General features: G+C 43.6%; 1 protein-coding gene across 1 annotated transcript in view; it reads right to left on the bottom strand.

The window, feature by feature from the left end:
* HIF1AN (hypoxia inducible factor 1 subunit alpha inhibitor) overlaps positions 1-26,156 on the bottom strand; it is an 83,896-nt gene that overhangs the window by 43,438 nt on the left and 14,302 nt on the right. Inside the window, exon 3 of the mRNA XM_030203532.1 lies at positions 3,426-3,574. Coding sequence (XP_030059392.1) covers positions 3,426-3,574 — 149 coding nt within the window. The remainder of the gene's footprint in view (positions 1-3,425; positions 3,575-26,156) is intronic.

The raw sequence follows: 26,156 nt of genomic DNA, 5'->3' as shown, positions 1-26,156 counted from the left end.
TGATGAACAAGTTTAGGGAAGAGAAGGTAAAATGGTATCCTATATGATATATAATAAGAATAGCAGCCAATGTATATGTTAACAGAGGTCCTTTTTATCTAGAGCATTAAGCCCGTGATGGTGAGCAGAAGACTGGGGATTCCTGTGATAATGAATGGTTTACTTTTCAGAGCAGTGGCTTAGCCAAGGGTGGGCTTGGGTAGGCCCAGGCCCATCCACTTTGAGCTCAGGCCCACCAATAGCAGCACACCTATGATGTGGCCGGCAGAGATTCCCAAGCTGAAAACTCCCAACAAGTGTCCCTCCTGCATACCTTATAAATAGCAGATCTTTGCCTGCAGGAAGCAGCAACTGATACTGCTTACACCTGCCCCACAGCCTTCCCTCTGACCTAGTCCCGCCTATACGGAAACAGGAAGCTGCATCAGTGGGAAGGATGTGGGGCCTCCATAAGTAGTGTGTATTAGTTGCTCCTCACTAAAAATCTGAAATTTAAAAGGTGTGCAGGAGAGGAGGGATATTTGAGAGACCATATGGCATGCAGGCGAGAGGAGAGACCAAATCACCTATGGGATGGGGTGGGGTTCTTCTGCCCACCCATCTTGGGCCCAGGCCCACCCAAAATTGGGTGTCTGGCTACGCCCCTGTTTCAGAGACAGTTGTAATTTGGGTGGAGTTAATTTGTGATAAGTAGTGTATTTAGGAAAGCTATTTAGGAAATGTCAGTCTTGGGGTGGGTGGGCTTAAACTTAAAACCTGTGGAATGTGTTTGCTGTAAAACCTCTCTCTAGAACTATATTAAGCCTATTATCTACACAGCTGGTTGGGATAAGGGGAAGTCAAGGTTAAGAAATGCACAAGAAATGTCCAAACCCACAGCTCTGAGGTAGGGATAGCCAGAAATAAAGCCAGCACAAGTCTTATCTGTGTAAGTTTCCTTCAAGCAGGTGACAATCAGATACCTGGAGGTTAATTGCCCAGCTCTCTCAGCAGAAGTTTTAGCCACACCTCAGCTTACAATTGTCTACAGAAAACCCAGGTGGGGAGGAGGAGAGCCCAGCACACTTTAAGGAAAAGATAAGAGATCTAATACTTCCTGGCAGTTTTTAAATTTAGTTCTCAGAGATCTAATACTTTCTGGCAGTTATTAAATTTAGTTCTCAGATTAACAGATATCAATAAACCAGTTTGAAACACAGCAATCAGACCACAATATTTGCACAGCAAGATAGATAGAAATGCAGTGACAAGGACAGACAATGATTGAAGGGCGAGATGCCCAAAACCACAGCTCTGAGTAGGGATAGCCAGAAATAAAGCCAGCACAAGTCTTATCTGTGTAAGTTTCCTTCATGCAGGAGACAATCAGATACCTAGTGGTTAACTGCCCAGATCTCTCAGCAGAAGTTTTAGCCACACCTTAGCTTACAATTGTCTACACAAAACGCAGGTGGGGGAGGAGGAGAGCCCAGCACACTTTAAGGAAAAGATAAGAGATCTAATACTTTCTGGCAGTTTTTAAATTTAGGGGAAGATGAACTAAAACAATCGTTAATGCCCTTCCCTTGCCGATTCCTTAGCAAATCGGTAAGCAACGGGAATGCATCAAGGAAATCGCATGCAAATCGCTGCTAGTTCATTTGCATGGGATTTCCTTCCAAGCCAGTCGGCCAGCTGAGCATGCACAGAGCAGCCAAGCAGTATGCTGGCTGCTCTGCGCATGCCAAAGACATCCTACAGGGACCCTGAGAAGGAATAATACTGATGTACCTCCCCTTGGCTAAGTGTTATTTCTTGTTGGTCGTATCATATTTCTTCTTTAGAGTTCTCCTTGATTAATTTCTCCGTTTTGGTCTTCCTCCTTTTCAGTTGTTTAGGAAGCACAGCTATGATGTTGATTTATTTCCCTGTAAGTTTTATTTGCCTTATGTATTTTTTTAGAAAGCTAACCTTATTTGACTTCAAGTTGTTTTGAATGTACATCTAAATTTTTTTTACATAAATTTTAAATAAACATACAAACTTCAAACTGTATGAATAGCATAGAAACAGCCGGAGTTGCTACAGACATTACTAGGGATAATCCACCTGCCACTGTGGCCTTAAAGGCCCTATATAAGGATAGTACACAACTGATGAAATCATATTAAAGAATGGTGTCACCATCATGATACAGATTATATACTTTTCTGTTGAGCAGACTGGAGGTTAATGGTGAAGTTTTTTGCAACAGATTTTACAAACACATGTTAATAAATACATTGAATTATAGGCATGAGAGCTGTCAGACAGTAGCCTAGTGGTTAGTGCAGTGGACTCTGATCCTGGGGAACAGAGTTCGATTCCCACCGCAGCTCCTTGTGACTCTGGGCAAGTCACTTAACCCTCCATTGCCCCTGGTACAAAATAAGTACCTGAATATATGTAAACCGCTTTGAATGTAGTTGAAAAACCTCAGAAAGGCGGTATATCAAGTCCCACTCCCCTTTCCTTTAAAGCAACAGTATGTCCTGTGTGTGGCAAAATTAAACCTTGGCACAAGCAGGAACACATGGACAGAAACTACTGGGGTTGATTTTTCAAAATGGATGCTAAGAAAACACTTGCAGGGCCCTTTGATCTCTTGCCCTGTGTGCCATGTGTTAGGGCTCCAAAACAAGGCATCATGGAATGAAAGTGAAAAGGGGTAGATTCAGGAGTAATTTTAGAAAATATTTCTTTGCAGACAAAGCTGCGATAAAAACTAACGTGAGCATCCTGCAGTAATTTTGGCATCGGCACATGCTTCCCACGCACTAAAACTGATTTTAGTTTTTGCGCTGAGGGCGGGTCGGGGGCAGAGAGTAGGCATGCTCTGTGCTAATCAGTTAGTGCAGATATACTGCTGCTCATTAACTGATTAGTATGTAAGCCCTTACCGCCTACAACATAAGTGTCAGTAAGTGCTCACGTACTAATGGGAAAATTAACATGTGGCCATTAATGCTGGAAATGGAAAAAACAGCCATTGTAATCCTGCGGTAAAACAGACATAGTGCACAGGAATGACCCACATAAGGATGCCCTGAGGCCACTTTTTACCGCAGCTTAGTAAAAGAGCCCCTGAGTGAGAGTGATGAATGTGCAAAACAGCATGCCAGTGGAGGTGGTGGAGACAAGGACAGTACCTGAATTCATGAAAGTACAGGACAAACACAGAGGATCTTACAGAGAGGGACAGTAGAGCTGAGAATTTGGTGTGGCTAAACAGACTAGATGGGCCCTATGGTGTTTTACATTTTTTTTTCTATCATATTTGACAAGACTACAATATACTGGCTGCTGCAAGTTCCATTTTGTTTTCTTCCAGTTTTGCAGTGTGTGAGAAGCACCACAAATGAATTAAATGAAAGCCTCTGCCCAAGACTTTCCCCTGCTCCCCTCACCTTCCATGCCAATAAGCAGCAGGTTGGAAGTTAGCTGCCCCCAGTCGTGCTTCACTTGCTGCTTATTAATCCAATTCCAGTTGAAGCCCAAGAAATCTACCACGATTTTCCTCCCGACAGTGTCATTCAGTGTCTGCTGCAGATACAACCTGCATTATAAATATAGAAAGATCTGCATTAAAAGGTAGACGTGCAAATGCCAGTAAAAGATAACACACAACATTCTTAGGGCATATATAAAGTTCAAAGTAAACTGAGTAACTGAATATATTTGAGTAGTGCTAGTTCTGCTGGAGGGATCACTAGGATCCTGTATGTTATCAACTCAGTATGAGCTATTCTGGCAGTCACTATTCATTGTTTTGTATAGGTAATTTCTTTTCCTACATCTTGCTGATCTAAACAGACAACACAGTAATCTTACCAAAATTAATGCTCTTGCGTGCGTTTTTACACACCAATTAAATGTGCAGGAACACTTAGACCAAGCAATGGACTCACCAACATACATTACTCCATTCTTACGAAGCCTATTTATGATGAAGCTTGGTTAAAGCAGCAGCACTAACTAGAATGCTCCAAACATCAGCTTGGCTGCATATGGTAAAATTATGTATAATCATACCTGATAATTTTCTTTCCATTAATCATAGCTGATCAATCCATAGACTGGTGGGTTGTGTCCATCTACCAGCAGGTGGAGATAGAGAGCAAACTTTTGCCTCCCTATATGTGGTCATGTGCTGCCGGAAACTCCTCAGTATGTCGATATCAAAGCTCCATCCGCAGGACTCAGCACTTAGAGAATTACACCCACGAAGGGACACTCTGCCCAGCTCACCACCGCCGAAACGGGGGAGGGGAATTAACCCAGCTCATCCCCACACAAGTGGGGGAGGGGAATCCGTCCAGCTCATCCCCGCGGAGCGGGGGAGGGACACCACACCCGCCGATGCGGGGGGATCTGGCTTATCCTGCAACCGCAACCGCGGGAGGAGCTGACTGACCCTAACACCGCCGAAGCGGGAGGGGTACAAAGCTGCCCTACAGCCGCACAAAGCGGGAGGGAGTGCCGGCAGAATTTAAATCTCAATCCAGCCCCGTAAAACGGAGGGGAGAGGAATGCAGCAGCTCACTGTAACACAAACTCGTCTCAACTCTTGAAGAATCCAAGTGAAGGAAGAACTTGAACACGAAGTCTTTCTGAAGTAACTGAAGACTAAACTTGAACCTGAAATGCAACCAGAATAAAAACAGTACAGATATCTGGGAGGGGCTATGGATTGATCAGCTATGATTAATGGAAAGAAAATTATCAGGTATGATTATACATAATTTTACCTTCCATATCATCAAGCTGATCAATCCATAGACTGGTGGGATGTACCGAAGCAGTACTCACCCAGGGCGGGACATAGAAATCCCTGACCTCAACACTGAAGCTCCAAACCGGGCCTCCGCCCGTGCAGCCACAGTCACCGGTAATGCTTGGAGAATGTATGAGCCGAAGCCCAAGTTGCCGCCTTGCATATCTCTTCCAAGGAGACGGATCCGGCCTCTGCCATCGAGGCCGCCTGAGCTCTCGTGGAGTGAGCCTTCAGCTGGATAGGCGGCACCTTCCCCGCGGCCACATAAGCCGCTGCAATGGCTTCCTTGACCCATCTTGCCACTGTAGGCTTAGCAGCCTGCAGACCCTTACGAGGACCTGCAAACAGGACAAACAGATGATCCGATTTCCGGAAATCATTGGTCACTTCCAAGTATCTGATGATGACTCGTCTCACATCCAGATATTTAAGAGCAGAGTACTCCTCTGGGTAGACCTCCCTACGAAAGGAAGGGAGACAGAGCTGCTGATTCACATGGAAGCGAGAAACAATCTTGGGCAGAAAGGAAGCACTGTGCGAATAGTCACTCCTGCCTCAGTGAACTGCAGAAAAGGCTCTCGACATGAGAGCGCCTGGAGCTCGGAAACTCTTCTGGCTGAAGTGATAGCCACCAAAAAGACTGCTTTCAACGTCAGGTCTTTCAGAGATGCCCTCGACAAGGGTTCAAAAGGCGGCTTCTGCAATGCTCTTAGCACCAGGTTGAGATTCCATGCAGGCACCACTGAGTGCAGAGGAGGGCGCAGGTGATTAACTCCCTTGAGAAAGCGCACCACATCTGGCTGAGAAGCCAGGGAAGCACCCTTCAGGCGGCCCCTGAAGCAAGCCAGAGCCGCTACCTGGACTTTAAGGGAACTGAGCGACAGGCCTTTCTCCAGACCTTCTTGCAGGAACACCAACACTGAAGAAATTGGAGCAGTGAAGGGAGAAAGAGAGCCTGCTTCACACCACGCTGCAAAGATACGCCAAACCCTGGCGTAAGCAGTAGAAGTAGAGCGCTTCCTCGCTCTCAGCATAGTGGCGATGACCTTGTCTGAGAAGCCCTTCTTCCTCAGATGCTGCCGCTCAATAGCCAGGCCGTAAGACCAAAGGGGGAGGGATCCTCCATCACCACGGGACCCTGATGTAACAGGCCCTGTTCCACTGGCAGTCGCAGAGGATCGTCCACTGAGAGCCTGATCAAGTCCGCATACCAGGGACGCCTGGGCCAATCCGGACCCACCAGGATTACCCTGCCGGGATGCTTTGCCACCCGGTCTAGCACCCTGCCCAACATGGGCCAGGGCGGGAACACATAGAGGAGGTCTTGTGTCGGCCACTGTTGGAGAAGAGCATCTACTCCCAGGGATCGAGGGTCCCGTCCTCTGCTGAAGAAGCGCGGCACTTGGCAATTGGCCGATGACGCCATCAGATCTAGGCTCGGCTGGCCCCAGCGCTTCGTGATGTCCAAGAACGCCTGAGCAGATAGCTGCCACTCTCCGGGCTCCAAGGTATGGCGACTGAGAAAGTCCGCCTTGACATTCATGACTCCGGCAATGTGGGCCGCTGAAAGCTGCTCCAGGTTCGCTTCCGCCCACTGGCAAAGATACATAGCCTCCTTGGCTAGAGGGGCGCTCTTGGTACCTCCCTGGCGGTTGACATAGGCCACAGCCGTGGCATTGTCCGACAGGACCCGTACAGGCTTCCACACCAGTACCGGGATGAACTCCAAAAGCGCCAACCGAATGGCTCTGAGTTCCAGGAGGTTGATAGACCACTTTGCCTCTGCAGGAGACCAGAGCCCCTGCGCTGTCCTTCCCAAGCAGTGGGCTCCCCAGCCCGACAAAGAGGCGTCTGTCGTGACGACAATCCACTCTGGGGTCACCAGAGGCATTCCCGCAGACAATTTGTCTGTCTGCATCCACCAGCTCAGCGCCTTGCGCACTGCTGGGTCCAAGGGAAGTCGCACAGCATAATCCTCCGACATCGGAGTCCAGCGCTGCAGCAAGGAGTGTTGAAGTGGTCTCATATGAGCCCTGGCCCAGGGCACTACTTCCATCGTGGCCGTCATAGAGCCCAACAGCTGCACATAGTCCCAAGCCCGAAGAGGAGAGGCTCCCAGGAACTGGTCCACCTGAGCCTGAAGTTTGACAATCCGAATGTCTGGCAGGAACACTCTGCCCACTTGGGTGTCGAATCGAACTCCCAGGTACTTCAGGGACTGAGTCGGGCGCAGCTGGCTCTTCTCCCAGTTGATGATCCATCCCAGGGAGCTCAAAAGAGCAACTACCCGGTCCACAGCTTTACCGCACTCTGCATAAGAGGGGGCTCGGATCAACCAGTCGTCCAGATAAGGATGGACTTGTATCCCTTCCTTTCGTAGGAATGCCGCGATGACCACCATTACTTTGGAAAAGGTCCGCGGAGCAGTAGCCAACCCGAATGGGAGGGCTCTGAACTGGAAGTGTCGTCCCAGGACTGCAAAACGCAGGAAGCGTTGATGAGGAGGCCAGATGGGAATATGCAGGTACGCTTCCTTGATGTCCAAGGAAGCCAAGAACTCTCCTGCTTTCACTGCCGCTATAACAGAGCGGAGAGTCTCCATGCGAAAGTGCCGCACTTTCAAGGCCCGATTGACCCCTTTGAGGTCGAGGATAGGCCGTACAGAACCTCCTTTCTTTGGTACCACAAAGTAAATGGAGTAACGTCCCTTGCCAAGCTGACTTTCTGGCACAGGAACGACCGCGCCCAGGCGGATCAGATTGTCCAAGGTCTGCTGCACTGCCACAGCTTTGACCGGAGACTTGCAGGGAGAGAGTACAAACCCGTCTTTTAAGGGTCGGCAGAACTCTAGCTTGTAGCCGTCTCTGATGATTTCCAGCACCCACGCGTCTGAAGTTATTGTGGTCCACTCGCCCAGAAACGAGGACAGCCGTCCTCCAATCTGCACTGGGGCGTGGACCAAGGCCCCGTCATTGGGTACGAGACCCTGGGGGAGGACCGGAGGAAGCACCTCCGGGACGGCGGTCTCTGCGAAAGGAATGCTGCTTGGGGGAGAAATTCCTCTTGAAGAAAGAGGGGGCAGAGGAACCCGACTTGCCCGGGCGGTACCGACGGGCTTCCTGCAACCGTCCTCTGGAGGTACCGGGACGAGTACTAGCCCGAGCCCTGACCTCTGGTAATGTCTTGCCCTTAGACGTGCCGAGATCGGTCACGATTTTGTCCAGCTCGACCCCAAAGAGCAGCTTGCCTTTAAAAGGCAATCTAACCAGGCGGGATTTAGAGGCGTGGTCAGCAGACCAATGTTTCAGCCAAAGCCACCGCCGCGCAGAGATTGTCTGAGCCATGCCTTTAGCTGAGGCCCTCAAGACATCATACAGCAAGTCTGCCAAATAGGCTAAGCCCGATTCCAGGGCCGGCCAATCAGCCCTCAAGGAATGATCCGAGGGGGAAGCCCGCTGCACCATAGTCAGGCACGCCCTGGCCACATAGGAGCCGCAAACTGAGGCCTGCAAACAAAGCAGCCGCCTCAAAGGACGACCTTAAGGCCGCCTCCAATCTTCTGTCTTGGGCGTCCTTTAGGGCCGTGCCACCTTCCACCGGCAACGCCGTTTTCTTAGTCACCGCAGTGATTAAAGAATCCACGGTAGGCCACAGATAGGCCTCACGTTCACTTTCAGTCAAAGGATAGAGGCGGGACATAGCCCTAGCCACTTTAAGGCTCGCTTCCGGGACATCCCATTGAGCCGAAATTAAGGTGTGCATGGCATCATGCACGTGGAAGGATCTAGGCGGGCGCTTCGTCCCCAGCATAATGGCAGAACCAACAGGGGCTGAGGGAGAGACGTCCTCCGGAGAGGAAATCTTCAAAGTGTCCATGGCCTGTAACAACAGGTTGGGCAAATCCTCTGGGCTAAAAAGCCGCGCTGCAGAGGGGTCATCCGCTCCATCCGAGCGGGGATCCGTCTCCTCCAAGGAATCCGCAAAGGACCGTTGGGAGACCTCAGACACGCTGCCCTCATCTACATCGGAGGAGACAAAGTCCTCCAAGGCCTGGGAATCAACCCGAGGGCGTTTACCTCTGGGAACCTCAACCTCTTTACCAGACGAGGGAGCAGGGGCAGCGTTTTGCATGAGGAAAGCCTGATGCAGCAGCAAAACAAACTCGGGGGAGAAACCCCCCAGACTGTGCACTTCCGCAGCCTGGGCAACAGCCCTAGATGCACCCTCAACCGGCGCTCGCAAGAGCGGGGGAGAGACATGCTGCGCATCCAAAATGGCATCCGGCGCGACACTCCGTGAAGGAGCCGCGCGGGAAGAACGGCGCTTAACTTTAGCCGCTTTTGTGCCGTCGCCCAAATTAAGGGTGTTCATGGCATTAATGTCTCCAACCTCAAGGGCGGCCCACGAAGAAGCCGTCCGAGCCGCGTGGCCGGCCAAGATGGCGGAGGCGAGGAGCGGGGGATGGGCGTTTATGGTGGGAAAAACCGCCACGCCGGAGGAAGGACCGGGACATTCATCGGTCACGAAACTGTCACCCAACAAGGGCGAATCAGGCTGTAAGACCCCCGCATCCCCTCTAGAAGCGCTCAAGCGATCCGGGGAGCGACCCTTTGCGCCCTCGCCCTCCGACGCCATATGCCACGAGGAGAAGAATCGGGGAACCCCCTGCCCGCTATAAAAAGGTAAAAATTACCTGCTGTCCGCTCCGAGCTGTAACGAACTGGTGTCCCAGTGAGTAGCTGCAATGAACGTTTAAATAAACGTCGAAATAAACGCCTTTAAGGACGTTTAAAATTTTTTTTTTTTTTTTTAACGGAGCCAGCGGGAGGGGGGAGAAAGGGAGGGACCTGGCACCACCAGGTTTGCACTTGCTCAAAAGAGCCCTCAACCCCAGGCACTCAACAAAACCTAAAAATTAGGCTTGGAGGCCTAGCCAGAGCTGCTGCTGTGTGTGACCACCACCTGCTGAGATAGAGAACATACTGTGGAGTTTCCGGCAGCACATGACCACATATAGGGAGGCAAAAGTTTGCTCTCTATCTCCACCTGCTGGTAGATGGACACAACCCACCAGTCTATGGATTGATCAGCTTGATGATATGGAATTAAGCATTTGTGTGTGCGTGCATACTACAACTTATCACTTCTATAGCGCTACAAGGCATATGCAGTGCTGTACACCATACATGAAAAGACAGTCCCTGCTCAAAGAGCCCACAATCTAAATAGGATACGATACGTTTATATAGATATAGATCTAATCATGAGCTGAACAGGACCAACACCAAGCTCATCTAATCCAGGCTGCCTATTGAATGCTCTGCTCCAGGATGCTGCCTGCCAGGGTCTGAGCATCTTACCATGCAACTTCATTAGTGCTATCTGCTACATATAGGTTTTGCACATGTGCACTGGTGGCACCAAGTCAATAAAGAACCACTGCACAAATGCACTACCTGTGATATAGAGTAGGATACATGTAATGCTAAAAAACGACCATTCTGGAGAGGGTTCATAGACTTTATGAACCCTCCCCAGAATGGTCGTATTTTAGCATAATTTATACTAAAAACACAATTAGAGTCTAGACCATTAAACAGTCGTACAAAAAAAAAAAAGTATCTATTTGGGTTATTCTGAAAAAAGCATTCTACGGCAAGTATATGTAGGGAAACGTATGTGACTTCTTTATCCACCAACTATGGTACCTCCTTGAACAGCAATAAACTAAATGTTTCCTATATTTATTGATACATTTCTCCCAAATCATAAGCACATAAGTAATGCCACACTGGGAAAAGACCAAGGATCCATCGAGCCCAGCATCCTGTCCACGACAGCAGCCAATCCAGGCCAAGGGCACCTGGCAAGCGTCCCAAACGTACAAACATTCTATACATCTACTTCCCGGAATTGTGGATTTTTCCCCAAGTCCATTTATGGACTTGCCCTTTAGGAAACCGTCTAACCCCTTTTTAAACTCTGCCAAGCTAACCGCCTTCACCACGTTCTCCGGCAACGAATTCCAGAGTTTAGTTATGCGTTGGGTGAAGAAAGATTTTCTCTGATTTGTTTTAAATTTACTACACTGTAGTTTCATCGCATGCCCCCTAGTCCTAATATTTTTGGAAAGCGTGAACAGACGCTTCACATCCACCTGTTCTACTCCACTCATTATTTTATATACCTCTATCATGTCTCCCCTCAGCCGTCTCTTCTCCTAGCGGAAAAGCCCTAGCCTCCTTAGTCTTTCTTCATAGGGAAGTTGTCCCATCCCCGCTACCATTTTAGTCGCCTTTCGCTGCACCTTTTCCAATTCTACTATATCTTTCTTGAGATGCGGCGACCAGAATTGAACACAATACTCAAGGTGCGGTCGCACCATGGAGCGATACAACGGCATTATAACAACATCCTCACACCTGTTTTCCATACCTTTCCTAATAATATCCAACATTCTTTTCGCTTTCCTAGACGAAGCAGCACACTGAGCAGAAGGTTTCAGTGTATTATTGACGACGACACCCAGATCCCTTTCTTGGTCCATAACTCCTAACGTGGAACCTTGCATGACGTAGCTATAATTCGGGTTCTTTTCTCCCACATGCATCACCTTGCACTTGTTCACATTAAACATCATCTGCCATTTAGCTGCCCAGTCTCCCAGTCTCGTAAGGTCCTTCTGTAATTTTTCAATCCTGTCGCGAGTTAACGACTTTGAATAACTTTGTGTCATCAGCAAATTTAATTACATCGCTAGTTACTCCCATCTCTAAATCATTTATAAATATATTAAAAAGCAGCGGTCCTAGCACAGACCCCTGAGGAACCCCACTAACTACCCTTCTCCATTGTGAATACTGCCCATTTAACCCCACTCTCTGTTTCCTATCCTTCAACCAGTTTTTAATCCACAAGAGGACATTTCCTCCTATTCCATGAACCTCCAATTTCCTCGCTGGAGGAATTTTGGCCCATTCTTCCATACAGAATTGTTTAAACTCTGTGACATTTGAGGACTTCCTTGCACACAGAGTTCACTTTAGCTTTTGTAACAATTCAACAGGGTTTTGACCTGGTCAATCTAAAATGTGCAATCTTCTTAAACATTCTGTAGTAGATATACTTGTTTTAAGAGCTGTCATACTGTACATCCCACTTTTGGCTCAGTTTTAACTCATGGTGGATGGCTTGACATTCTCCTCTGAAATTTTCCACCCCAAAAAATTAATGGTTCTATCAATGATGACAAGCAGTCTAGGTCCCGATATAGCCCCACACCACGACAGCCTTACTGCCCTGCTTGATAAATAGGCATGACGTTCTTTCTTTGGAAGGTACTGTTTTGATTTACCAAAAAAAGCATTTGTTATTGTGACCAAAAAGTTCAGATTTTTTGACTTATGTCTCTAGAGATTATTATTCTAAAATCCATATGCTCCTTGGTGAACCTGAGGCAGAAAGCAATGTTCTTTACAGAAAGCAGTGATTTCTTTCCACTGATTGTTTTCCTGGTGGTTAATATATGGAACCCTGATGAACAGCAGGTAAGAAACCTGCACGTTTTTAGAAACTGGTGGATTGATCTTGACTAATCAGAACCTGGTGCTTAAACTATCAAATCAAACTACCTTGCAAATAAATCTGCTTAACAGATCTGGCATCTTGCCTTACATAAAGGTCAAATGTTTGAAAAAAAAAAAAAAAACACCCCCACACACAGACACAACAGTTTGACCTTCACTACAGAAGTTAATGGGAACTCATGCCATGATCACAAGAAATTTCAGACGATCTAGAAAAGTTGATCATATCTGAGCGAGGTTACAAGACCATTTCTAAACACAACTTTATCCTTCCATCCACTGTCAGAGAGGACGAGAGAGAGAGCGTGCGAGCCTTTAAAATGAAAAAAAGCTGACGACTTCATTGATTCCATCCAGGAGCAATCATCCTGTGGCAAGGAAACTAGGGGATTCGCATACTTTTCACAAAACAGTATTTGTTGAATCTTTTTGCTGAATAAATATCTGAAATATTGCCATTTTGTTGAACTTATTCATATGATGGATTTATCTTTCTTAGAGTTTAGAATAGAATCTAATCATGTTTTGAATATAAACTGTAAACAGCAATATAGACTTTTGAGGTCTTTTTTCCTCCATTTAAATAGTTAAATCACTTACTTGCAATGAATATAAAATTATATGAAGACTAGTAAAAAAAGGCCCGTTTCTGACACAAATGAAACGGGCGCTAGCAAGGTTTTCCTCGGAGTGTGTATGTTTGAGAGAGTGTATGTGAGAGTAACTGTGTGAGAGAGAGAGAGTGAATGTGCGCGAGTGAGTGTGTGTGTGTGAGAGAGAGAGAGAGTCTGGGTGCGAGTGTGTCTGTGAGAGAGAGTGTGTGTAAGCGTGTATGTGAGACACAGTGTGAGAGTGTGTGTTTCACACAGATACAGTGTGTGCAAGAGAGTGTGTGTGTGAAACACAGACTCTCTGTGAGACTGAGTGTATGAGACCAAGAGAGTGTGTGAGTGACTGTGTGACACAGAGAGTGAATGTGATACAATGTGAGATATAGAGTGTGTGAGAGACAGTGTGTGAGAGTGAAAGACATTGACTGTGAGAGAGAGTGTGTGTGTGACAGAGATACCTCCCCCCCCCCTCTGGTGTCAGGCCCCCCTCCCTCTGTCTGGTGTCAGGCCCCCCCCCTCTCTCTCTCAGGTGTCTTGAGCGTTACTGTGCAGGATGCTGAGCTCTGGCTGTGCTTCAAGGAACTGACCAATCCTATTTAATAGAATGCACCTCCAACATTCTGAAGCCAAGAAACCTCGTGTGGTTGGTACGAACCCGGAAGTACGTGATGTCAATTCAGGAGATGGATACAGAGAGCAGGAATGCCTCAGCCATGCAGCTTCAGAATGTTGGAGGTGCATTTTATTATATAGGATGTTTCATGGACACAATGTAATTGCAGAAATTACTGCCAGTACATTTACTTTTTTTGATAGCTCCTTATGAGGGCATTTATATACATATGATCAATATGGGATATAGCTTTTCATTCTTGGCACACAGCGTTCAGTTTTACACCTGAACAGACAGCAGATTTATTAAAGGATTCAAGCGGCTCCTCCTCAAGCATGTCTAATTAGATATTTATTAAATTCCTTTCAAAGAGACAGTGAGAACTTCATGAGGCAACTGGTGGAATACTACAAGGGAGAATGGATCCCAGAAGATTTGAGATTAAATAAAGGAACTAAGACTTTTTTTCTGAAAATGCTGCATTTGTAGAGCACTGGAACGCACACTAAATAAAAACAGCAAATCTAGTTATTTAATAATAGAAAAAAAACAAAACAAAGGAATTATTTTCAATAAGCTGCAGTGAAGTGTCCTTAGCACACCCTTACACAGGGTTTTCTCTCACGTTAAAGCCATTTTTACTGCTGCTGTAAGAATGGCCTATCTAGTTTTTGTATCAACAGCCACACGCTAACGTTGCCATTACTGCTTGGCCATAAAAAAATTTAAAAAAACATCATGTGTGCACTTACCGCTACCCATTTTGTAGGTGGTAAGGGCTCATGCACTATTCATGTGCTAACACCAGTTACCCCCCCCCCCCCAAGACATAGCCCCTCAAAAAATAAAATAAAAAGATGCTTGAGTGCATCCCATGTTAAACTAGTTCAAGCTGTGTTAGGCGCACGTTAGCACCTATCGCAGCTTAGTAAAAAGGACCCCAAAGTACTGCAAATGTTGAAAAGCAAAGTTTGAATAAAAAGTTAAATTGAAAATCTCAGCAGAACAATTTGATTTAGAACACCAGGGAACTTGATGGACACCATATATCATTTGAGAAAATTTACGTAAGTAGAAATTGAAAAAAATAGTTGTAAGAGATGAAACTGATCACTGTAAAGCAAGGGTTCTCAATCCAGTCCTCGGGACACACCTAGCCAGTCAAACTTTCAGGATACTCATGAATATGCACAAGAAATATGCGTACAATGGAGGTAGTGCATGTATATCTCATGCTTACTCATTGTGGATATCCTGAAAACCTGACTGGTTAGGTGCGTCTGAGGACTGGTTGAGAACTACTGTTGTAAAGCAGTGATTCCCAAGTCCAGTCCTGGAGTACCCCTTGTCAGTCAGGTTTTCAGGATATCCACAATGAATATGAACAACCTTGATATGAATACACTGCCTCTATTATATGCAAATCTCTTTCACGCATATTCATTGTGGATATCCTGAAACCTGACTGGCAAGGGGTACTCCAGGACCGGACTTGGGAAACACTGTTGTAAAGGAACCATGTGCTCAAGGATATGTTTAAACGTATATGCAGCACAGTCCACATAAGGTTTCTTTTGAATTGCCAATTGATCTTTCAGTAAAGTTGTAGAAAATGAGGATTTTTTTTTTTTTTAAATAAACAGGAGGAAAACAAAAATCTGCCCAGGAAGATGATCTCAAATAAACAGTGATCAGTGGAAGTTAATTTAATTTATATATATTAATGTATATTAATAGAAGTACAAGTCAAGGTATTAACTGAAGAATTGTATTTGTACCTTCTTTGTCATATAATGCTTTTCAGTTTCCTGTGATTTTAGACAGGATTTTATTTTGTGAATAAAGAAAACATCCAATTTAAAACTAAAATTGAATTGGACAGTACTTATGCTAACAGTTAAAATTAATGCATATAAAGATGTAATGAAGATGTAATGTCGGGATATATGTTTCTGCATGGAGTTTAATATGCACAAAATACACAATTTAAAGAATGAGAGGCACAAGAAGGTTTCAAAGATAGATGAATATATTGTTCTAAAGAAAGCCAAAAAGGAGGGTGCTCCAGTGATTCAAGGTATAGTTCTCTGAAATCAGTTATACTCTAGTGTTTTAAAAAACAAATTCTCTGGATCCCCCAAATTCAAGCAATTACCAAGAAAAGTTGGCAAAATGTTTTTTTTTTGTTAGAAACATTAAACATCCAATCATATCTGTTATTTACATATTGCCAAAGATACACAAAAATTCAAAGAAATCCTGTGGACATCCGATTATCTCCTCTATTAGCTCCCTACTGGAAACGTTGCCTATTTTTTTAGCGGTCTTTTGGTAAAGCCAATGGTAATGTCAAGAAATCCAAAATGTCTGTCCCTTTACTATAGATATATCTTCATTATATACTGTCCCTCTACTCCTCAAAATAAGGTATTAATAGTGGTGGAAGTAATGGATAGTAGACCAAGATCTCATATAGTTCCCAGCTAATTTTCTGGTATCTTTGAGAAAAGACTGGCCTCGAAAGAACTGTTTTTGAATTCCAGCAAGAATTATTTTTTAAACAACAGGTACAGCAATAGGTTCAACCTTTACACCATCTACTGCAAAATTAGCAAGTGGTTTGAAAAATCTCCTTTCCTATCAAGGATCCACTTATGGTGTAGTTATAGTCATACTTTGGCACTCTGGACTGAGATTGAGCTTGCATTAAATCAATTTTCAAGTGGTTAACTATTTGTGATAATATGCAAGTAAATACGTAGTGGATCAAATAGTTATAGTAACAAGAAATAAAGTTTCTTTTTTTGCTTTTTAAATATATATTTAAAGACTGCACATAGCTTAACAAAAGATTTCTAAGAAAGTTCTCATTCATTCATTTGGAAAAATAATTCTCTTAACTGCAATTAAGATACGAAAAGGCATGCTCTATGACGAGTTTGTAAATACAGCAGAGCCTCAATCATCCAACCTAAACAGGACCTGCCCAGTGTTAGATAACATGGAAAACAATGGAGTGGAGGAGTAGCCTGGTGGTTAGAGCACCAGTCTTGACATCCAGAGGTGACCGGTTCAAATCCCACTACTGCTCCTTGTGATCTTGGAAAGTCACTTAACCCTCCATCACCTTAGGTACAAACTTAGATTGTGAGCCCTCCTGGGACAGAGAAATATCCAGTGTACCTGAATAACTCACTTTGAGCTACTACTGAAAAAAAGTGTGAGCAAAATGTAAATAAATAATGGTAACCCCTTAAAAAATGCATAAACAAAGGCACAGAGTTCCCGATTTATTCAGCAGCATGACTGGATCGCTAAAACATACTGTAATCACTGTACCATACCATAAAATAAGACCAATATAGAACTGTAAAAACAGTTTGTACTGTATACCTAGTAGTAATGCAACCGATAAATTATAAAACTATGTAAAATTTTGTGATTAACGTTTGTTTTCCCATTTTGTTGCAAGCTCACGCCAGCGTCTCAATAGCATTACATCAGTAGCTGTCTCTTCCTCTTGTTGTTCCACATATGCCTTTGCAACCTCAATTGCCTTGACTCCTTTACTATGACTGACTTTTACAATTCTAGGTTCAGCCTCACTCAGGGTATCTTCATCTTCATCATCTTCATTTCCATTCAGAACAATCACATCATTTTCAGTTAGCTCTTCTTGTATGCTCTTGTCTCTCTGCTGCGTGAGCCACAGGAATAAGGGCTTTGCTCACCTTCTTATATTCACAGTTTTTCTAGTGTCCAACAAAAAAAGTAGAGGCACAATTTGAGCCCCATTCCAGCTCACTATGTTGCCTTTTCCAGTGAATAACTATTACTCTCCCCACTCCTACTTCTATTGCAGTTTTTTGGATGGATTCACCCTTGTCAATTCTTTTTAATGCGTCAGGTTTCTGCTCTACAGATAAAACATCTTTTCCCCTCTTTTGACTGGCTATTTCAGAAGTGATCTTCTATAGAACTAAAGGGGAAGAATAAAAAACATTACTATAGTACAGTACTTAACTACTGTATTAGAAATGTTGGAGAGTGTTAAAACTCACTGCGCAGTAAAAGCATGGTCCTGGCTCAGAACAGTCCCCGGGGTTGAAACTGATTGTCTCAGGTGCAAAACTTCCCTCTCTGCTATGCCAGAAAACAGATAGAGAAGTTGCACACCTCTTATTGGCAGCACAATAACAGCACTGAGGGGTTCTGGAAGATATACAGGATGGTCAGATTAACGAAGGTCAGATTATCAAGACTGTACTGTAAATCTAAAGGAGTAATCTACTAATTAGCACAGTGGTCTGCAAACATGGGAAACAGGGTTCAAATTCCACTAGAGCTCCTTATGACCCTGGGCAAGTCACAAAGAAGCCCTTTTACTAAGCTGTGGTAAAAGTTTTTGCCATGTACCCCCTTTTACTACAGCGGGTAAAGAGGCTAAAAAAAGAAATGGCCATGCGGTAAGTTCGCACTTGCGTGTGGCCATTTCGTGGGGGGGGGGGGGGGGCACTTACCACCACCCATTGAGGTGGCAATAGGGGCTGAAATATTTTTAAAATATTTCCACTAGTGCTGAAAATGGCACATGCTGGGGGTAGAATTACTGTCAGCACCCACATTGGGCCAGCAGTAGTTTCAGGTTTCCAGGTGGCAACCCTTTAGAAAAAAAGGACCCCTTAACCCTCTATTGCCCCAAGTATAAAAGCTTAGATTATAAACCCACTAAGGACAGAGAAAGTACCTGCGTATAATAAAAGTAAACCACTGTTAATGTACCACAGAAAGGCAGTATATTAAATCCTTGACCCTTTAAAGAACAGGGTTAACCTAAACCAGTAATGAAGAAGGCTTATAAGTGAGCCCCATACAATGACAGATCAGCATCTACAAAGAGGGAAGAACAATTAAGTAGATGAATATGCTTTTACTTGTATGCTTAAATATTCAGCACATGCCTCAAAAATTAAACCAGTTATGAGGCAACATTGGAATCTTCTAACCTTACCTCCTTGGTTTTAAAGTTAATGATGAGAGTTGGTCATGCAAGAAAATCACAGCTTGAAAGTAATGTTGTGCCCTTTGGTTTTATTAGTGATTAAAACACAAGAAAATATAAGCATACCATATGGCAATGTTCTTCAATGCAATGCACGGGGGCTAGTGGTGGCCCCCGTTACCTTTCTGGGGGTTTTATTTTTCTGCTACTCTCTCTACCCAGGCTCAGGACAAGTCATTTCTCAATAAACAAGAGAGAATGTATCTGAAAATGCTCACAACCTTGAGGATACCCCCCCCCCCAATGGAGTATGGAGGTGGGCTGGTGGGGATGAACGTCACTGACACACACTGGTCAGCAGTGTCAAGGCCCTGCATGGGAAGATATTTGGTGGCTCTCCTTCAGCTCATTAGAATCCAAAGTGGTCCCAGTTTTAAAAACAATGAAGAACTTTGCTGTATGGTAAATTGTAGATTGAGCATTGTACATGCAGAATGTCAAGACTGCATACTACTCTGCAATTAAGTTTATTTGTTAGCAATTTACTTACTGAAGAAATTACACTACATATCATTTGGCATCTTATGTGGGTTACTCTGCATAAATATTTGAAATAACTAGTGTTTTTTAAAGGATTTTGGAGACAGATGATTGAAAGTCAGCACCATACAATTATTCCAATTTGTGGTAGCCAATGCACATACTATGTGTGTACATGTTTAGAGGAGCCCTGTGAGATGTGTTCAGATTCCCAAGTTTTTTTATATCACATTCACTGTTGGTTTAATCATGAATCGATGATGAGTGTGACTGCTGGGCAGACTGGATAGATTGTTCAGGTCTTCTGCCGTCACTTACTAGCTCACTATATAACTGCCTGGCTTTTTTCAGAAAGTCAGCAGAAATGGACAAAAATGTCCACACAGCAGGATGATGGGTAATACTTTTCTGAGTTTAAAACCTCTATCTGCAATTCTCTAGTTGTCCCTGTGCTGTTCTCACCCCACACCCAAATGTGAGTGAACCTTCCCAGCCAACATTGTAACTAGCAGCAGAGAATGTACTGTAGGTAGGATCCAGCCAATAGGAAGGCAGTGGGGAGCAGAAGACTAGAAGGCAGCTCTAACCACAGGAAGGGAGGAGGTAATCTGGAGGAAGTTTCTGTGTTGCAGAAGTAAAATTTCAGCACGTGGTAGAGGGCAGAATTATGATTGTTAACTTTTTCTCTCTACCTGGATAGGACTGTCCTAATTTTTTTTTAATTAAGCAGCTTAGGTGGTCTTACCCATGAACAGTTTATCAAATTAAAAAACACACACACACACGGAAACTTTGGAAATGAACCCCCTCTGAAAAAAAAATGTCACAATAGATTTCTATGGGTGAAGCAGTTCCAACAGCTGCAGTATACATAAACTCTCACATAAGAGTGATTGAGCAATTGCACCTTTCAAATTGCATTCCTTTCTCATCTCCTGCCCTGATCAGACACAAAGAAAGCACACACACACACCAACCCTCCAACAAAATACACACACATGCAGAGGGGTTGGAAAGAAATCCATGAGTCATGCTATGTATGCATAAGTACATAAGTACTGCCACACTGGGACAGACCAAAGGTCCATCAAGCCCAGCAGCAGCAGCCTGTTTCCAACAGTGGCCATCCAGGTCACAAATACCTGGCAAGATCCCCCCAAAGCTCAATACATTCAATGCATTCCCCACCTGTTTTTCATACATCATTATCAAAAGACAGGGAATATTTAGTAAGTTAAGCTAAAATTGATGGCCTTACAGATCAGACTAGGAGTTTACTGATAGGGATTTTAAGATATCCAGGGGTTCAACAGAGAAGAACTTATTGTGCTTTTGTCTAGGAAAATGAAAGTATATTTGGTCCTCTTAAACAATACTGAAAGTACAGTTAGCAGCAATTATGAAATCAAGAGAGTCACTTAAAATCACTTAGCAAGAGATTAATTCTCGTGAAATCCTCTTTAAAACTCACTAGCACTGTGAATTGCAATTTCCACTACCTTCTGATCACTCGTCCATCTGTCCCTGCTTCTCACCCTTTCCTACCTTTCTCCTTGATGCTGCCATTGGAAAGCTTCTGTGTTTCATATATTCTGATAGTCAACATCTGCACATACCCCCGGATTCTATATATGGCACCCAGAATTACGCATCCAAATTTGTGTGCGCAAGTTGAGTAACGAGCCAATTATCAATAATTAGGTGTTAACCATTGTTAACCATCTGGCTGTGCATTATTCTATAAGGCTTGGCGCCTAATTCTACAAGTGCATAACTCAAAAGGGGGCATGGCCACAGGCGTGTCAGGGACACGCAAAATCCCATCCTCCCCACATGTTCAGTTTATTTAGACATTTGCTGTACTGTCCTTTGTAACAAATGCATCAGAACAATTTACAGTATGTATTAACTGAAGATAAAGCCAGAGGGTTCCTGCACAGCATTTCTCTATGAAGGGGACTTAAATTTATGTTAAAATAGAGGGGACAGGTCAAGAGGTAGACTGCTAAAGGAAAGGATGGCTAGTTGTCTTGATTTCAGTGAGTTACAGGATCTGAGGCAGAGTAATTTTACTAGAGGGGGATCTTGTCACACTGGATCAGTTTCTTTGAATAACCAGAGAATTACAAAAAACATGACGGCAGATAAAGGCCATATGACCCATCCAGTCTGCCCATCCTCTGTAACCCCCAATTCTACCTGTTCCTAAGCGATTCCACATGCTTATCCCATGCCTTTTTAAATTTTGGAACAGTCCGCAACTCCACCTCCACCGGGAGGCCATTCCATACCTCCACCATCCTTTCTGAAATAATACTTCCTTAGGTTACGCCTAAGCCTATTCCCTGTTAACTTTGTCATATGCCCCCTCATTCCAGAGCTCTCCTTCATTTGGAAAAGGTTCTCTTCCTGTACATAAATGCCCTCGAGATATTTAAACGTTTCTATCATGTCTCCTCTCTCCCTCCTCTCTTCCAGATTATACATGTTGAGGTTTATAAGGCTGTCCCTATAATTTTTTGCATTCAAGACCGCTTACTAATTTTGTAGCCGCCCTCTGGACCAACTCCATCCTGTTTATACCTTTCCGTAGGTGCAGTCTTCAGAACTGCACGCAGTACTCCAAATGGGGCCTCACCAGAGACTTATACAACGGCACTACCACCTCCTTTTTCCTGCTGGTCATGCGAAACAGAGGGAATTCACTGTCAAGAGAGAGATTGGTTTGTTTATACTACATGGGTCAACGGAAAAAAAGGTTGTGTTTGGGTATCGGGAGAAGTTATTGAATTTTTGGACTTTACTGCTTCCCTTTTTTTGGATGATTCATCCTTACATTTTGTTGTTCCTCTTAGTTCTTACCATATTTGATTACTCTTTCGCTAGCACAATTTAGTTGCTTACTAGCTCCGCATGGATGCTGCCTGTGTATTTAAATTAAATATTAGTCACTAACAATTCCTCCGGATTTTACTGTAGACTGCCTTTTTTTCCCCTCTTTATATGTTGAGTTTTTTTTTGCTCTCTGCAGGTTTTCCGGTGGTGGCGGTTGGCCTATGATGATAGCCTAATCAGGTGTGTCCACTTAGTTGGTACCCTTGGCTTATGAGGCCTAATTTGATATTCATTACAACTGACTCTTGATTATTACGCAGACAGCAGTCTATGTTTTACAGCAAACATACACCTATAGTTTTCTAAGTTTATTGCTCTAAGCAGATTTTTGCATTTTTTTATATATAAATAAAATGAATATTAGTTTAACAATTAAATCAGACCTGCTGGCCTGCCATTTCCAACCTTCTTTCTGGTACCATTTTTATGAACTTGCTTTTCTTACCTCCAAAACCCACTCCATTTCCAAAAAAATGACTGAATGGATCCATCAGTGGCGCAGCCAGGTCTCCTCTGATTTCCTCTAATATTCTATTCCATCTGACCCCATTGCATTTCCCATGTTCAGTTTCAGCAAGTGGTCTGACCTCAATCCCTAATATGCACGCCTGCCAATTATCAGTTCTTCTCTAATTTCTTCTTTGGTGAATGTTGAAGAGTTTAGTATTTTGATGAAACCGCACCAAACTATATGTGGAAGGCAATCACCTAAGTAATACCAAGTTACCTGTTTTTGGCTTGCTAACCATGTTATCAATGCAGTAGCCCAGTTTAGTAGTTGCCCAAGCAGTTGCTTAGGCATGGCATTATATTCCTGTGTATTTATTTTAGTTAACACTAGTATAATAGTATGAAGTTAACTTCCTTTTTAAACTGTATACCTTTGTTAAAACCCTGAACAGCACTCTGAGTCAGACATTACATAAGTATTGCCATACTGGGAAAGACCATCGAGCCTAGCATCCTGTTTCCAACAGTGGCCAATCCAGGTCACAAATACCCAGCAAGATCCCAAAAACGTACAAAACATTTTAAACTGCTTATCCCAGAAATAGTGGATTTTCCCTAAGTCCATTTAATAACGGTCTATGGACTTTCCTTTAGGGAGCCGTCCAAACCTTTTTTAAACTCCGCTAAGCTAATCACCTTTATCACATTCTCTGGCAACGAATTCCAAAGTTTAATTACACGTTGAGTGAAGAAAGATTTCCTCCAATTCATTTTAAATTTACTACATTGTAGCTTCATCGCATGCCCCCTGGTCCTAGTTTTTGGAAAGCATGAACAGACGCTTCACATCTACCCGTTCAACTCCACTCATTATTTTATAGCAGAAGGTTTCAACGTATCATCGACGACGACACCTAGATCCCTTTCTTGGTCCGTGACTCCTAACGTGGAACCTTGCATGATGTAGCTATAATTCAGGTTCCTCTTTCCCACATGCATCACTTTGCACTTGCTCACATTTGATAAGGAGAGAGAGGTCCCAGTGCCTAAAGTGCAACATGCCTGAAAGCAGGTTTTTCCCTCTTTTCCTTACATGAATAGGGGCTTCCCAATTGGCTGACGGCCAACCTAGGAAGTCAGAGTTGGAATGTGGCTACTGGCTGATAGCAAACTGAGCAATCAGAGCTAAAGGTATATTCTGCAATACCTTCGTCTGTGGAGAGCTCTTCTTTTTCTGCCACTCTACTTTAGGATACTTTATGTTTTCAGCTCCTTTTTCCTGGCTTTCTGGTTTACTGACTTTTTTTTTAATGCAAAATCACCCTGCAATCTGTGCAGAGACCCAAGGATGGGCATAACGGCCTTTGAAGTTTGCTGTTCCTAACATGCTTTGCAATTGATTCCTGGCATCTAAGCATCCGCAAACCTGTATGCAGAGTAAATCGATCCCAAGTATGCAAATAAAGCTAAGTGGTTCTATTACCTATACTAAATGTCTGAGTGTTATCTGTACATATCTTTGGAAAACCAAAAGAACTATAATAGCCTTGGCTAGGCAGTATAGACGGCAAGCTAATAATGAAGAGCTTGCAGCGGGCTGCTTAAAGACCTGGATGGGTAAGCAGGATAGGCTTAGGACTAGAGGCAAAGAGCTTGTAATACAGACTGTCTAGCTGATAAGCCTTGGAGATTGTGAATTAGTTGTGCACAAAATTCACAGTATAGGCGGCTCATATCATATTTCTATTTCTTTTTTATCAACCTCCATGCACTCCTCATCTCACCAACATACTCTAAAGTCACTGATCTCTTTTGTATCTTTTGAATGCAATTTTTTTTTGCGCTTTTTCAGTCATCCTCTCTGAAAACTGCGTTCTTCTTTCCCTTGCTTTTATTTACGTTCCTAACAAACATTTGCTACCATATCTCCTTCTCTCTAAAGGTACTCCCAACTTAAAACTGGCCATCTTTTAAGTACAAAATTCTCACTCTGTTCCCCCTTTCCCTATGACAGCAAAATAAGTTGAAACTGGCTATGCTAAGCTGAATAGGAATCCCAGGAAGGGATCCAACATACATGTAGGTAACAGTATTGATAGCTGAAAATTTACCTTGAAGTAAAATCTGTCAGGGATGGCCATACTCTTATTGTAAAGAACCGTAATTTCAAATCAGATAGATTATAAATTAAGTAAACAAAATAGAAGGGGATGGGATTTGAAATACCGCCTTTCTGTGGTTACAACAGTTGTTTACCCATTATATACAGGTACTTATTTTATATCTGGAGCAATGGAGGTTCACGTGACTTGCCCGCAGTTTCAAGGTGCTACAGTGGGAAATGAAACCGATTTCCCTGGTTCTCGGCCATTGCACTAAACATCAAGCTACTTCTCCCTTCCCAGATACAGAGTCAGGTGCAAAACTTTTAGTCTAAAAATATAAAGAATTATAAAAAGGCCCAGAATACAGAGACTTGGGAATAAAACCAGAAAAGCACCCGTTTATGAAACAACAAAAAAAAATTCAGAAAGGTTTTCCACAGCATAGAGGATTCTATTTTTACTATTCATGACTGGCAAAAGGTTTTAGCTATTTACTGGAATCTTTCCATTCTGGAATAAACATTATGAATAAAACTTTTTTGTAACAGGCAACATTAGGAATTTTGGTTAGCCACTCTTTAAAAGGTGTCTTGGTAATTCAATACCCTCAACCACCACAAAAGCAGCAGCCTGTGATGTCAATCACATCTAGTGGATCAGAGATTGTCTGTTACATCACTCATTTACATTACACAGCAAATTCTTAAAGTCTGTATCAGCTCTTGCAAGCTTGTATAAGAGCAGCTCACATGAAGCTGGTTACAGGCATGATGAGTTCACTTGGGCAGAGCATCTTTACTGTAAGAATACCAAGTGACAATAGAAGGCTGCCTAAAAAACCCAATGGCAACACCATTTAAGCATAAACATAACTATTCATCCAATAAAAAGCAAAACCTTGTTAAATACACGAAGACAACTGCATACTCAGTTTTAATATAAATGACAAAAGCATGGTTATTTCAACTGTAGGAGGGATATTCCTAGTTTAAATATATAAGGAATATAGGGATATTATTTGGTCGATATTCAGCACACAGAAGTCAGTTTTTGAAAGTGCTGACCATTGCAAGCAGAATTAGGCAAGGATATTCAGTGCTGGCACCTATCCGGGTACCAGCACAGAATATCCGGGTATTTGATAGCACCTGAAAGTTATCAAGTTAAAGATAGGACTGTATTATATGTGGTCCAACACGCCCAGTTAGCTATCTAGGCACTGACAATGAATACCTGTGGTGCCCTGATAACCAGATAGTGCTATAATGGTCAGTGTTAATACTCAGCAGCTCTATCCGGTTAAGTGCCTCTGAATATTAGTAGTTGGACCAGCCATCGGTAACTTGGCCACAGTCTCTCCTGCCCCATTAAAACATTTTGAATATCAGGCCCTATATTTTTAATTGCAGAAATCCATATGTATCAGAGAGCTGTCATAGTTTTTACAGACAGAATGAATAAGATGGAGGGCTGGGTGTGGAATTATCTTACAATTAAAATGCTTGTATATATTTTACGATTATTGTCTTGATTTTACTTTACTACACAGTGTGAAATGTTGA

This window comes from Microcaecilia unicolor, chromosome 5 (assembly GCF_901765095.1).
Source record: "Microcaecilia unicolor chromosome 5, aMicUni1.1, whole genome shotgun sequence".
Lineage (NCBI taxonomy): Eukaryota > Metazoa > Chordata > Amphibia > Gymnophiona > Siphonopidae > Microcaecilia > Microcaecilia unicolor.
The sequence above is the reverse complement of the archived record's forward strand: the minus strand, read 5'-3'. Positions and strand labels throughout refer to the sequence as shown.